The sequence below is a fragment of the Pelophylax lessonae genome, assembly GCF_965119305.1.
Source record: "Pelophylax lessonae genome assembly, chromosome: 7".
NCBI classification, from domain to species: domain Eukaryota; kingdom Metazoa; phylum Chordata; class Amphibia; order Anura; family Ranidae; genus Pelophylax; species Pelophylax lessonae.
The window spans coordinates 29276957-29292453 of record NC_138774.1 but is presented as its reverse complement, the minus strand read 5'-3'; the positions used below and the strand labels follow the sequence as shown (position 1 = coordinate 29292453).

Sequence of the window (15497 nt, the reverse complement as noted above, 5' to 3'; positions counted from 1 at the left end):
CAATGGTGGTTTGGAATAGGAATGAGCTGACGGTTATGTCCAGGCTTTGGTTCTTTGGGCGTTTGAACTTTTGACCCTTCGGTCCTCTGTTCAGCAAGACTCATGCATCATATACAGAAGCTGTATTTCTGGCACGTCTATATATGACAGCTTCCTGCTGTCACTGGTTCCTAAGGAAGCCATGGGTGCTTGCACCCGCATCATCCCTAGCAACCACTGACATCACAGGGGATCCCCATCATGAGCAATTCCCACTGGCCATATTTGGGCAGTGATGTCAATGCTATCCCCTCCTCCTTTGCTTTAAAAGGGCATGGAATTTCCTTTTGACATCACTGGTTCCTAAGGAAGCTGCAGGTGCTTGCACCCATGGTATCCCTAGGAACATCTGACATCACAGAGAAAATCCCCATCATGAGCAATTCCCACAGGCCATATTTAGGCAGTGATGTCACTGCTATCCCCACCTCCTTTGCCTTAAAGGAGCAGGGGTTTCCCTGTGACATCACTGGTTGCTAATGAAGTTGCAGGTGCTTGCACCCAAGGCATCCCTAGGCACCACTGACATCACAGGGGATCCCCATCATGAGCAATACCCACTGGCCGTATAGTGGCAGTGATGTCACTGCTGTCACACCCCTTTGCTTTAACCACTTAAGCCCCGAAAATTTTTACCCCCTTCCTGACCAGGGCCTATTTTGCGATTCGGCACTGTGTGACTTTAACGGACAATTGCGCGGTCGTGCGACGCGGTACCCAAACAAATTTGACGTCCTTTTTTTCCCACAAACAGAGCTTTCTTTTGGTGGTATTTGATCACCTGTGCGATTTTTTGATCATGCGCTAGAAACAAAAAAAAGAGCGTCAATTTTGCAAAAATAACAATATTTTTCACATTTTTTTATATGAAATTCCCCCCCAAAAAAATGTGAAAATCAAAATTTTTAAAAACTTTCGGCCAATTTCTTTTATGCTACATATGTTTTGATTGGTTTGCGCAAAAGTTATCGCGTTTACTAACAAAGGGAAAGATTTTTGTCTTTTTTTTTTTTTTTAACGCGTAATGGCGGCGATCTGCGATTTTTCTTTTTTTTTTGTGGCACTGCGACATTGCGGCGGACAGATCGGACCCTTGACTGACATTTTTGACACTTTTGGGGTTACCAGTGACATTTCTACAGTAATCAGTGCTTTAAATATGCACTGTTACTGTAAAATTACACTGGCAGTGAAGGGGTTAACTTTTTTTGAGAGGGAGGGGCTGTGTGTGTCCCTAGGGGCATGATTCGAACTGTGATTGGCTGTGGCTTGAGCTGTATGAACAGTGATCAACGGTCCTACATAGTAGAACCGTTTGATCACTATTCCTACACAGGGGAGAATGACAGGCGGCTTGTTTACATTAGCCGTCTGCCTTTCTCCCTCTGCACCGACGATCGCCGAGTGACCGGCGGACATCGGGTCCGCCGGTCACACGCACGGGGGGGTCCGTGACCACTCGGAAGCGCGCCTCCGGGGGTGCGCGCTTGCTCCCTTGACCCTCAAAGGCTAGCGGCGTAGTACTACGTCGCTCTGCCTGTGAGGGGCTGACCGCCGCAGTAAATAGTCGTGCGGCAGTCGGCAAGCGGTTAAAGGAGCAGGGATTCCCCTGTGACATCACTGGTTGCTAAAAAAGCTGCGGGTGCTGGCACCCAAGGCATCCCTACAAATCATTGACATCACAGGGGAATCCCCATCATAAGCAAGCCCCACTAGTCATATTTTGTCAGCGATGTCACTACTATCCCCATCTCTTTGCTTTAAAGATGCACAGATTCCCCTGTGACGTCACTGGTTCCTAAGAAAGCTGCAAGTGTCTGCATCCACAGGGGGGGGTGTGGCTTCTGAAATGACCATAGAGACCTGTGATCCTATATAGAAGGATCACATGATCTCTATGATCATCCCAGGGAGAAAAACGGTCAGCTGTGTTTACAACAGCTGACCGTTGTTCTCTCTTAGCGGGGAGCGATCGCGGGTGTCAGGCGGCAATCTGAGCCACCTGACACAGGCATCGGCTTCCCCACTGATGCCGCCGGGGGCGCGCTCTCACCCCCTAGACTTCCGAGAGTGAGCGCCGTACATGCACGCCAATTTGCCCAGGAGCGGCTGCCTGCGGTTGTAAAGTGATTAAGGGACACTTTTTGGAGACCAGTGACACTAATACAGTGATCAGTGCTAAGAAATATGCACTGTACTAATGACACTGGCAGTGAAGGGGTTAACATCAGGGGCAATCAAGGGGTTAAATGTGTCCCTAGGAAGTGCTTTCTAACTATGTTGGGGATGCTTTAACTGTGGGAAGACAAAGACTTGTGTTCCTGTTTAGCAGAAACACAGGATCTCTGTTTTCCCTTGTCACAGAACAGCGATCTGCCTTGTTTACATAGGCAGACCATTGTTCTGCCTCTATCGGGAAAATCAACGGGACCCGCTGATTGGCTCCAGTTTGTGTCACAAACCCAGAAGCAGCAGGGAACATACAGGTACGTCAGTTTGCCTGTAGAAGCCGCCTCCCCACAGTTAATATACGTAGGGTAGTTGGCAAGCAGTTAAGAAATATCTTCAAATGAAAGTATTTGTGCCTGAAATGTATCTTTAAAACTCCAATTCAATGTCCCCACTGGGGGATATTCAACATCACTATTTGTCCTGTGACCATTGTCTGCAATACAGGAAGTGTGGAAAAATCCAAAATGTTAGAGTTGTCACAGGAACAGGAAGTGACTGTAGATCTGCTATTAGGGACAACTGCTCTGATGACAACGGTCCCGGGGCTCTTTCACACGGGCGGTGCGCCCGACAGAGCCCGTTCTGCTCAGTGCAGGAATCAATCCACCGATCCCTGCTGAGCAGGCGGATGACCGCTCTGTCTCTGCTCTGTGTGCAGAGACGGAGCTGTGAGATCCCTGCTGTCCTCTATGGGGAGATCGGATGAGAACGGACCTCCTGTCCATTCTCATCTGATCCGATCCTCCAGGCGAATGGAAAATAGGGTTTCCATCCGTTTGGATTTCATGGATCGGATCGGATAGCAGCGGGTGTCAGCGGACATGTCTCCGCTGCCCCATAGGGATTCATGGAGCATCCGATCCGGTCCGCCTGAAAAACTGACAGCCGGATCGGATCGCCCGTGTGAAAGGAGCCTTAGAAGGTAAATCCCTTTAGAGAGATGTTGTTCTTATTTCCTGCTGTGTCCTTCAGGCAGGAAGTAAGGAAGATCTCCCTGGCAGGACAAAGACCCCCCCCCCCCCCCCCAAAAAAAAAAAAAAAAATCTGACTGGGATCTTAATTATTACTACACTATCAAAAATTAAATAGCTTTGGCTTTACACGCACTTTCATTTTATATTGGTTTCTAAATGTTAACACATTTTTCACTTGTTCAGCATGGTTTTCAAAATTTGTTAAAAATAAATATGTGAAAAGTGTGGCATGCATTTATTATCCCCCCCCCTCCGAGTCAATACTTTGTAGAACCGCCTTTTTCTGCAAGTCTTTTTGGGGATGTATCTACCAGCTTTGCCCATTTTTCTTTGCAAAATATCTCAAGCTCTGTCAGATTGGATGGAGAGCGTCTGTGAACAGCAATTTTCAAGTCTTGCCACAGATTCTCAATTGGATTTAGGTCTAGACTTTGACTGGGCCATTCTAACACATGAATATGCTTTGATCTAAACCATTCCATTGTAGCTCTGGCTGTATGTTTAGGGTCGTTGTCCTGCTGGAAGGTGAACCTCCGCCCCAGTCTCAAGTCTTTTGCAGACTCTAACAGATTTTCTTCTAAGATTGCCTTGTATTTGGCTCCATCCATCTTCCCATCAACTCTGACCAGCTTCCCTGTCCCTGCTGAAGAAAAGCATCCCCACAACATGATGTTGCCACCACCATGTTTCACGGTGGGGATGGTGTGTTCAGGGTGATGTTCAGTGTTAGTTTTCTGCCACACATAACCTTTTTCTTTTAGGCCAAAAGTTTTGGTCTCAATCTGACCAGAGGTCCTTCTTCCACACGTTTGCTGTGTCCCCCACATGGCTTCTCACAAACTGCAATCAGGATTTCTTCTGGCTTTCTTTCAACAATGGCTTTCTTCTTGCCACTCTTCCATAAAGGACAGATTTGTGGAGCGCACGACTAATAGTTGTCCTGTGGACAGATTCTCCCACCTGAGTTGTGGATCTCTGCAGCTCCTCCTGAGTTACCATGGGCCTCTTGGCTGCTTCTCTGATGAATGCTCTCCTTGCCCGGCCGGTCAGTTTAGGTGGACGGCCATGTCTTAGTAGGGTTGCAGTTGTGCCATACTCTTTCCATTTTAGGATGATGGATTGAACAGCGCTCCCTGAGATGTTCAAAGCTTGGGATATTTTTTATAGCCTCACCCTGCTTTAAACTTCTTCACAACTTTATCCCTGACCTGTCTGATGTGTTCCTTGGCCTTCATGATGCTGTTTGTTCACTATGATTCTCTAACAAACCTCTGAGGGCTTAACAGAACAGCTGTATTTATACTTAGATTAAATTACACACAGGCAGACTCTATTTACCAATTAGATGCCTTCTGAAGGCAATTGGTTCCACTAGATTTTAGTTAGGGGTATCAGAGTACGGAGGGGTGAATACAAATGCACGCCACACTTCTTACATGTTTATTTGTAAAAATTTTAAAAATCATTTATCATTTTCCTTCCACTTCACAATTATGTGCCACTTTGTGTTGGTCTATCACAAAAAAAATCCCAATAAAACACATTTACGTTTTTGGTTGTAACATGACAAAATATGAAAAATTCCAAGGGGTATGAATACTTTAGGGCACTGTACATGCAGCATCTATTCATTACCTCACCTGTCATTTTTATTTGTATACAGGGCAGTGCTGACGGTGCACCCAACTACAAAGGGGAACTAGTTGTATCCTTAAAGTACGTTCCACCGTCCAAGTCCACGACTGGAAGTGAGAGAAGAAAAAGTGAGCAAACCTTTTATTTCTAGAAATACAATTTTTTTTTATGCAAGAGCCAGCCTACTGCTTGCATCAGGACTGAGAGATCTGGAAAGGGGTACTGAGGACAGGAGCAGATCCAGAGTCTAGTCTCGGGAGGGGCACTGCGATTTTTCGCGGGCTATTTGTCTGGGCAATGGCTAGTGTTGGCGCTTCATTCTTCACGGCACCATGTTTGATATGGAGTCAGGATGACTGAAGCACATTATTGCTATTATTACATTGTAATATAAAATGAAATTGTTCAACTCACCATAATTCAGAATCAGTGGGAGCCCTGAGCGTGTCACTTGCCATGTCATCTGTCACCAAATGCAGCCTGTTACTTGCCACGTCACCTGCCACCAGATGGGGGTTGTCACTTGCCACGTTACTTGCCACCAGATGGGGGTTGTCACTTGCCACGTTATTTGCCACCAGATGGGGGTTGTCACTTGCCACGGTACTTGCCACCAGATGCAGCTTGTCACTTACCACGTTGCCTGCCACCAGATGCAGCTTGTCACTTGCCACCTAGAGTGGATAGTCGCTTGCCGTTGGATGTGTCCCAGAGTGAGGGCGGGCAGTGAGAGATAATGTAATCTCACTGCTGCCCACTGAGAGTGGTGCTTTGTCACAAGCTAGACAGCGGTGATGCGGGGCGGGTGGTGAGAGATTGTCATCTCTCTGCTCGCTCACCCGCATGCCCATCAGCCTGTCAATCCACTCACTGGCCTGTCTGCCCTCACCCGTGCCGCTGGCCCACCCGCTCACCTGCCTGTCCGCCCTCTTAGTGCCCTCATCTGTGCCGCCGGCCCGCCCGCTCACCTGCTTGTCTGCCCGCCTTATCACCTGCCTGTCTGCCCTCTCAGTGCCCTCACCCGTGCCGCTGGCCCGCCCGCTCACCTGCCTGTCCGCCCTCTTAGTGCCCTCATCTGTGCCGCCGGCCCGCCCGCTCACCTGCTTGTCTGCCCGCCTACTCACCTGCCTGTCTGCCCTCTCAGTGCCCTCACCCGTGCCGCTGGCCTGCCTGATTACCTGCCTGCCCACCCGCTCACCTGCCTGTCTGCCCTCTCAGTGCACTCACCCGTGCTGCTGGCCTACCTGCTTACCTGCCTGCCTGCCCGCCCGCTCACCTGCCTGTCTGCCCTCTCAGTGCACTCACCCGTGCCACCGGCTGCCTCACTATTTTCTTGGGTGGGGGGGGGCAATTCCCCTGTTGCCCCCCCCCCCCACAGGATCCTCCCTTGACTGAGGACGGATGCTAAGATATTTTCAGGAAGCTGCCTGCATTGCAGGGAGAAGCACAGGGACGGAGTTATGTTGTCACTGGGTTCAAAATAAAGTAATGTCATGAAAATGGAAGGATTTTATTTAAAATTTCATTAGCATGGTAAAGCGGGTGCAAAGGTCAAACCAGCTTGAGGAAGTACCAAAACTAGTCACACAGCACCTCTAACACTGGGAAAGGGAAGGTGACAAAAATGGAAACTGAGGTACCACACCACTGCTAAGAGGTTTAGATATAAATTTATTCCAATTAAAGTCAGGGGGAGAATCCAACATGTTTTGGGGCTCCTTCATAAGGGCTTCAAACTGAAAACAATGTGAATGGACTTGAAGTGAACCTTAATGGTATTTCTTCATTACTTTTAGTCCATTCGCATGGTTTGCAACCAAGCCCTGATGGAGGCATTTTTGGACCCCTGACACGCGTTGGTTAGTCTTTTTTGGTTGCCCCCCTGACTTTTCTTGGAATAAAGTTGTATCTGGACCTCTTTTGCAGTGGTGTGGCAATTCAATTTCCATTCTTGTTATATTATCCTACCAGCCAAGGTTCTGAGTAAGCGTGGTTTGGCATGAAACGCGTCAACAAGTTCTCCCTCCCCTTGGAGCTGTGATGTTGTCTGTAATGTTTTAATTGACACAGTAAAGGAACTGATGTTTTATCATTCTTGGAGTGCGGTTATCCACTTCCAATTTTGTCTACATGTGTCAAGAATCAGCAGCAGAGATTGCCAGATCTGCAGAGCTACACAAGGCCGCTGATAAGGCAGTAAATCTGGTCCTGTTGTACTGGGCCCAGGCCCCATGAGCTAAACCGGGGGGCCCAGAGAAGCTTTATTGTTCATTTCTGCCTAAAGGAATAAATGGATTTTAATAGATCACAACCCCACTTCTACTTGCTTACCAAGGCTTCAATTATATTTATCTGGACTCCGTCGGATCAAGGGGCCCAGAAGGTGGAAACATAAGAGGGACATTTATTTTTCATTTTCGGGGCGTAGGTGGATAAAGTCAGTTCCGCTACACCCCTTTGAAGGCGGGGTTGGGCCTCCATCAAGAAGGATGTAGGGGGCCCCATGATTTCTAACATCCACCTTGGGGTTACACTAAGAAACAGAGACAAACCATATATATTAAAGTGAATGTAATAATAGAAAAACAAAAGACATCCAAACACCAGCAAACGGCAAGATATAAGTAAACAATTAACCCAAATTACAAAATACCTAACTATAATACAAGATGAGGAACACAGGCCATAGCAATTTCCCAGAGATTGGAAGAGGGGAACCAGGAGTAGGACCAGGAACAAGTGGAGCAGATATAAGGCAGCAGGGTGCAGGATGCAGGGCAAGAGTAAGATCAGGATTGCTAGCAGCAACTGACTTAGCACAGGAAAGCAAAATACTGATGTAATGTGTACTAGCAGAGAACAGACTAAATACCCTCCCAGCAACCAGCACCAGGTGGATTACTAGAAACTGCTGGCTGCTGGGAGACACTCGCTGGTGGACTCTGGAGCTACAACTTTCAGCTCTGGAAAACACAGTGCCACCAGTAGGTGACCCAGGTCCTGAAAACTTGCTACGGTTGCGAGGCAAACCAACATCGGAGTTGGATTAGGGACATAACGGAGGTGGACTGACCTGGAGCAGTGTATAAAATCTTTGTGAAGCCAAGGAATCCATGGAGATCCTCTGGGGTGTAGAAGCCGCCTCCCCAGGAACCAAATCACGTACATAAATAGCTATACTTTAAGATAGCAAAATAAATAAGGTAACACTATGGGTCCAGCACTATTTTCTACTTTCCTTAACTGGGAGGAGGGGCAGGACTAGGAGCCAATTCGACTGTTGCACATGTGCTAAAGGAATGTGCTGATAGTAAGAGAGAGTAGAGTAGAGTGAGTTATCAGTGTCCAATCAAAACCCCCGCACTGTTATGTACGTATATGGCTAAAGAAGTCATCCAGGAGTGACCTTTGGACCTACAGCCAACCTACATAAATGCAGCATTGTATTATTGTATTGTAATAATACATTACTAAGTATTGCTCCTTTTGGAAACCGAGGGTCTATCAATTATAAAACTATATATTATCTTTAATTATATTTTTTATCAAGGTAAGCCCGACGAAGGAGGAGAGCTTCATGTCTGGATTAAAGAGGCCAAAAACCTGACGGCAGCTAAGATGGGAGGAACATCCGACAGCTTTGTGAAGGGGTGAGAAATAATTACCTTCAACTATGATATCCAATGATGCTGTCGGGGGGTTATACAAAATCAGAATTGCAACACCATATGAATAAAGCGGATTATACCGACCGGTCCGGTGTGACCAGTTTGTTGAAACTTTGCTCCCTTGAAGAGATGTGTGCACTGATAGTATCCGGCAGTGCTGGGACAAGGTCCGTGCCCAGGGCAAAGATGCAAAACTGCGACCCCCCCATCCTCCATTCATGATGCGCAAGCTTAGGGAATGCCATGCCCAGCAGTCATTCGCTTGTCAAAATCACTGTCCCAACTTCTGTCAGCCTTGTAATAGAAGGAAAGTCCCCCTTCCCTACAATAAACCATTGTGCCCAGGGCAGTCGCCCCCTCCTGCCCGCCCCTTGTCCCAGCCCTGCTAACTGGGACCTCTGGTGGATCAAAAAGTGTCCCCCTCCTGACTACTGTGGTTCCTCCTGCTAACTCATAGGGGTCTTGTATAAACAGTTCGCTGAACATATGTGACACTCACATAGGCGTGCACAGAGGGTGTGCTGGGCAATCCCAAATCCGGATGCACAGTGCCAGTTCCCCCTACTGCCTGGGCTTCCCCCATGTTAGCCCTCCCACCCCGCAGTGTTGCTGGCTTCCCTCCTCTCCTCTCCCCCAAGCAAGTTTCAGAATGGAGAGTGGGGGAAGGGGCTAGTAAATATGTCATTTACCAGCTCCTTCCTTTTCTAAATGAATACAGAGAACACACTCACTGTGTTCATTTATACCTAAAGCATAGTAAACTGTGTTTCCTATGCTTCAGTTTGTGAATGAACAGGAAGCCGCTCAGCACAAAGCACTTCCCATTCATTCACTGTCCAGTGCAGCTGAGTCTGCAGAGAAAGGCATGTGTGTTTGAGCTTTGGGGCGCACACCCTAATGCAATAGGCTGCGCACACCTGTGGACACTCATCTGCTCTGCTTCACCAAAACGTACCGTATTCTTTGTTATAATACTATCCTGTATGATCGGAGCACCATCTAGTGGAATGGTGAGGTATCAGCGCAAACGGGCGCCAGCCTATCCCCACACAGGCCACCGTGAGATACAATGGCCAAATCCAAGAGCGCCGACCAAATGCCCACACCATGGGAATGCCCGCATGTCCTCCATGTCTCCGATATGAGTCCTAACACAAATATCACTTGCATCAAATGTATAAGAAAAAGAAAGAAACAAAAACAGGTATACTACATAGATAACAAGCATGATATATATATATATATATATATATATATATATATATATATATATATATATATATATATATATATATATATATAATATACAAACCCGATTCCAAAAAAGTTGGGACACTACAAATTGTGAATAAAAACAGAATGCAATGATGTGGAAGTTTCAAATTTCAATATTCAATACAACATGGATGACATATCAAATGTTTAAATGAGAAAATGTATAATTTTAAGGGAAAAATAGGTTGATTTTTAATTTCATGGCATCAACACATCTCAAAAAAGTTGGGCAAGGCCATTTTTACCACTGTGTGGCATCCCCTCTTCTTTTTATAACAGTCTGCAAATGTCTGGGGACTGAGGAGACAAGTTGCCCAAGTTTAGGAATAGGAATGCTGTCCCATTCTTGTCTAATACAGGCTTCTAGTTGCTCAACTGTCTTAGGTCTTCTTTGTCACATCTTCCTCTTTATGATGCGCCAAATGTTTTCTATGGGTGAAAGATCTGGACTGCAGGCTGGCCATTTCAGTACCCGGATCCTTCTTCTACGCAGCCATGATGTTGTAATTGATGCATTATGTAGTCTGGCATTGTCATGTTGGAAAATGCAAGGTCTTCCCTGAAAGAGACGACGTCTGGATGGGAGCATATGTTGTTCTAGAACTTGGATAAACCTTTCAGCATTGATGGTGCCTTTCCAGATGTGTAAGCTGCCCATGCCACACGCACTCATGCAACCCCATACCATCAGAGATGCAGGCTTCTGAATTGAGCGCTGAAAACAACTTGGATTGTCCTTGTCCTCTTTAGTCCGGATGACATGGCGTCCCAGTTTTCCACAAAGAACATCAAATTTTGATTCGTCTGACCACAGAACAGTTTTCCACTTTGCCACAGACCATTTTAAATGAGCCTTGGCCCAGAGAAAACGCCTGTGCTTCTGGATCATGTTTAGATATGGCTTCTTTTTTGGCCTATAGAGTTTTAGACGGCAACGGCGAATGGCACGGTGGATTGTGTTCACCGACAATGTTTTCTGGAAGTATTCCTGAGCCCATGTTGTGATTTCCATTACAGTGCCATTCCTGTATGTGATGCAGTGCCGTCTAAGGGCCCGAAGATCACCGCCATGCGGTATGGTTTTCCGGCCTTGACCCTTAAGCACAGAGATTGTTCCAGATTCTCTGAATCTTTGGATGATATTATGCACTGTAGATGATGATAATTCCAAACTCTTTGCAATTTTTCTCTGAGAAACTCCTTTCTGATTTTGCTCCACTATTTTTCGCCGCAGCATTGGGGGAATTGGTGATCCTCTGCCCATCTTGACTTCTGAGAGACACTGCCACTCTGAGAGGCTCTTTTTATACCCAATCATGTTGCCAATTGACCTAATAATTTTCAAATTGGTCCTCCAGCTGTTCCTTCTATGTACATTTAACTTTTCCGGCCTCCTTTTTGCTACCTGTCCCAACTTTTTTGGAATGTGTAGCTCTCATGAAATCCAAAATGAGCCAATATTTGGCATGACATTTCAAAATGTCTCACTTTCAACATTTGATATGTTATCTATATTATATTGTGAATAAAATATAAGATTACGAGATTTGTAAATTAGTCCATTCCTTTTTTACTCACAATTTGTACAGTGTCCCAACTTTTTTGGGTTTGTATATGTGTATATATATATATATATATATATATATGTGTGTGTGTGTGTATATATGTATATATATATCTATACATACACACACACACACATATATATATATGTGTGTGTATGTATGTATATATATATACACACACACACACACACACACACACACACACACACACACACACACACACACACATATATATATATATATATATATATATATATATATATATATATATACACACATATACAAACCCAAAACCATATCTATACATACACACACACACACACACATATATACATATATATACACACACACACACACACACACACATATATATATATATATATATATATATATATATAATACACACACACACACAAAGCATTAGTGCTTATTTAGAATGTACATATCATTAGGAATAAAGAATTAACCTTGTGAGAGCCTAAAATGTGCAGATATCATCCAGTAATTCCTTGTGCCTTTTTCACATTGATGTGGACTGATTTATGGCTCGATTTACCGTCGCCTACAGGAAGGGCTTATAACTAAGCATATCATTCAGGCCGGGAAGGGGGGGAGGTAGCTCTAAGGTCATAAATCAATCGGAATCTTTTGCAGAACACTTTTTATTCCCTAGTTTCCCCCTTTTTAAGTATTGTATGACATACTGAGTGGGCCTCTGCTGATTTTACCCCCTTCATGACCAGGCCATTTTTTTGTGATCCGACACTGCGTTACTTTAAATGACAGTTGGGCAGTCATGCAACACTGTACCTAAATAAAGTTTGTTCTTTTTTTTCCCACAAATAGAGCTTTCTTTTGGTGGTATTTGATCACCTCTGCGGTTTTCATTTTTTGCGCTATAAACAAAACTTTCTGCTATAAAACATATCCGTTAAAACAAATGTAGAAAAATCGAATTTTTTCATTAATTTAGGCCACTATATATTCTGCTACATATTTTTGGTAAAGAAAATCCAGATAAGTGTATATCGATTGGTTTGCGCAAAAGTTATACTGTCTACAAGCTATAGGATAGAGTTATGAAATATTTTTTTATTTTTTTTACTAGTAATGGTGGTGATCAGCGATTTTTAGCAGGACTGCGACATTGCCGCTGACAAATTTGGACATCTCACTGACACTTTTTGAGGACCAGTGACATTATTACAGTGATCAATGCTAAAAAAAAAAAAAAAAAAAAAAGCACTGTCACTGCATTAATGACACTGGGAGGGAAGGGGTTAACATCAGGGGTGATCAAAGGGTTAAGTGTGCTCCTAGGGGGGGTGGATTTCTAAATATGGGGAGGGAGGTGCACTTATTGGGGGTAAGAAAGAGATCCTGGTTCCTGCTTAGCAGGAACACAAGATCTCCATCTAGCCCCTTGCAGAATGGCGATCCGCCTTGTTTACATAGGCAGATTGCCGTTCTGCCTCTCCCAGAGATATGTGCGGGTGGCCAGCAGACATTGGGACCGCTGGACCCGTTGATTGACATCTCCATCCGGCTGCGTGATGGTGCCATCTAGTGGCTATTGAACGAAACGACGTACAGGTACTTTGTTTCACGTAATTTATCACCATTCTTACCATGTATGTTTCGGGGCCATATGTGGCCTCAAAGCACTGTACCTTTACCACTGTGATGTGATCACTTTAATAAATGCTTGGACATCATCTTAAAGATCCATTATGTGCTGGTGATATATGCCTTGCCTTTTTATATACAAGGCCATCTTTCTTTATATAATAGATTTTTCCATTGGCTTTTGATGTTGTGTTGAATTAAAATCTTTCTTGATTTGTTCCCCTACAGATATTTACTACCAATCAAAGGTCGGAACACCAAAAGGAAGACACCGGTAGTCAAGAAGACGCTGAATCCTCACTACAATCACACCTTTGTCTATAATGGTGTCAAGCCTGACGATCTCCAGAATACGTGCCTGGAACTGACGGTCTGGGATCGAGAACCTCTGTCCAGTAATGATTTCCTGGGAGGAGTAAGACTGGGTCCAGGAACTGGTAAGTGGGATCTTTGGTCTTGCCATCTAACAGCTTTACATGGGACTTGATGACTGGAGAGTCCCAAGAGTGTATGAGCTACAAAGGGAGGGGAAAGGGTGTCCCTCATCTGACTTATTAAGTTATGGTGTTCTAGAGAATGGATCAAATAAATTCCCTTTTCACAGCATAGTAGGACAATGACACTGCAAGATTTTGTATGGTGCACTGGATTGCAGCTGGTTAATAGGTTTAAATATATGATATTTCATTGACTAAATAGAATGAAAGAAATCTGTAAAGGACCACTACTGCAATATGTGTTGCAGTGAAATCAGAGTAAGCTATTTCAGTACAAGAGAGGAGCTTTTCTACCCATGCAAGGAGGACCAGTGCTACTGCTAGGTGAACTAGGCAGCTGCCTAGGGCGCAGTCATGGCCACTGGTTTCCCTACTCTCTGCTGCAGTGCTGTATTTTGGCCTAGGCCTACAAGGCCCAGGCCTAGGGCGGCACTTTGCCGGAGGGCAGCAAAAAAGCCACCCCCCCCCTCAACCTGAGACTCTATTGGCCACTGGTTGCTAGAGCCACCTCACTCGCCCCCTCTCACTCACCCCCGTCTCTCTCACCCCCCCTCTCTCTCTCTCTCTCTCACCCCCTCACTCCCTCCCCCCCTCTCTCTCCACCCCTCTCTGTCTCCCCCTCTCTCTCACCCCCTCCTCTGTCTCACTCACTCACCCCCCCTCTCTCTCATACCCCTCCCCTCTCTCGCTCACCCCCTCCTCTCTCTCTTTCTCCCACCCCTCCCCCCCTCTCTCTCTCACCCCTCTCTCTATCTCTCATCCCCCCCACTCTCTCATCCCCTCTCTCTCTCACCCCTCTCTCTCTCACCCCTCTCTCTCTCACCCCTCTCTCTATCTCTCATCCCCCCCACTCTCTCTCTTCTCTCTCATCCCCCCTCTCTCTCCCTCCTTCACCCCCCCTCTCCCTCCCACCCCCCCCCCTCGTGAGATCTCAGGGGTTTATGTTGGGACTTGTAGTCCTTCAGTTTTGGAAGGAGTCACATCCATTAAAAAGGAAGGAGTGTTGCTTTGAAAATTACGTGACCATGGTGGTGAGGTTAGCAGCAATGGTCCATAGGGCATTGTGTCTTAGCAGGGTACCAGGTAGTCGGAGCCTCCCCGACTGGGCGCACCTCAAAGAGGAAGGCTCAGCACTCCCCACAACAGGCCCAGGATGTGAGAGTCAGGGCTCCGCACTCAGGACGTACAGAGACCAAGGTTTCTGTGATCCTGGTGTGGCACACCACCAGACCCCTTCTGGGCATGACACAAAGTCCAGTATATAGAGAAACATCATGGATATCAGGTTATAAAAAGTGGGACCCTGTCACCTGAGCTATAGACTTTTTTATATTTTCTACTGTTTTTAAAAATGTTAAAGTTTAATTTTATTTGGGGGGGGGGGGGGGCGCGTAAGTAGCTGGTCTTGCCTAGTGTGCAAAATAGTTTAGCACCAACCTTTCATGCAAGACTGAGAGGGAGGCCAGAGTTCAACTTTTGCTGTAAATCATGTTAGAAGTAAGAAAGAAAAGTATTGTTTTCTGGCCGGGGTTTACAAATTTTTGGCTTGACTTGTTCTAGGCGTATTCAATGGACAGCCAGTAGACTGGATGGACTCCACGGGAGAAGAGCTGAGCCTATGGAAGAAGATGGGGCAATATCCAGGCTCCTGGGCTGAAGGATCCTTGCAGCTCCGTCCCACCATGGCCAGGTCAAAGTAATCTACTGTACTGGGGGCACAGTCTAGATCGGACCTCCGCTCACGTTCAATAAACTGTATATTAATGAAGGAAAAAAAGTATGGAGTATTTTTAGTCCACCAATAATGTAAATGTTTTGATTATTTATTTCCATTGTTATGAGGTTTTAAATTATATTGGTACTATTTTCATTGAACATGATGGTGTATGGAATACTCTACTGGATCTGTTCTATAGACACTTCAATCTTAGAGGAATAAACTCCTAGATGGTTCATTCTATGTTGTGACGTCATATCATCCCCAAG

General features: G+C 45.6%; 1 protein-coding gene across 1 annotated transcript in view; it reads left to right on the top strand.

The window, feature by feature from the left end:
- The window catches only part of SYTL4 (synaptotagmin like 4), a 147146-nt gene that overhangs the window by 131585 nt on the left and 64 nt on the right, over window positions 1-15497 (top strand). Inside the window, exons 14-17 of the mRNA XM_082262556.1 lie at window positions 4909-5008; window positions 8431-8530; window positions 13243-13451; window positions 15072-15497. The exon at window positions 15072-15497 is cut by the window's right edge and continues 64 nt beyond it. Of these exons, the coding sequence (XP_082118682.1) occupies window positions 4909-5008; window positions 8431-8530; window positions 13243-13451; window positions 15072-15211 (549 nt within the window). The 3' untranslated portion in view covers window positions 15212-15497. The remainder of the gene's footprint in view (window positions 1-4908; window positions 5009-8430; window positions 8531-13242; window positions 13452-15071) is intronic.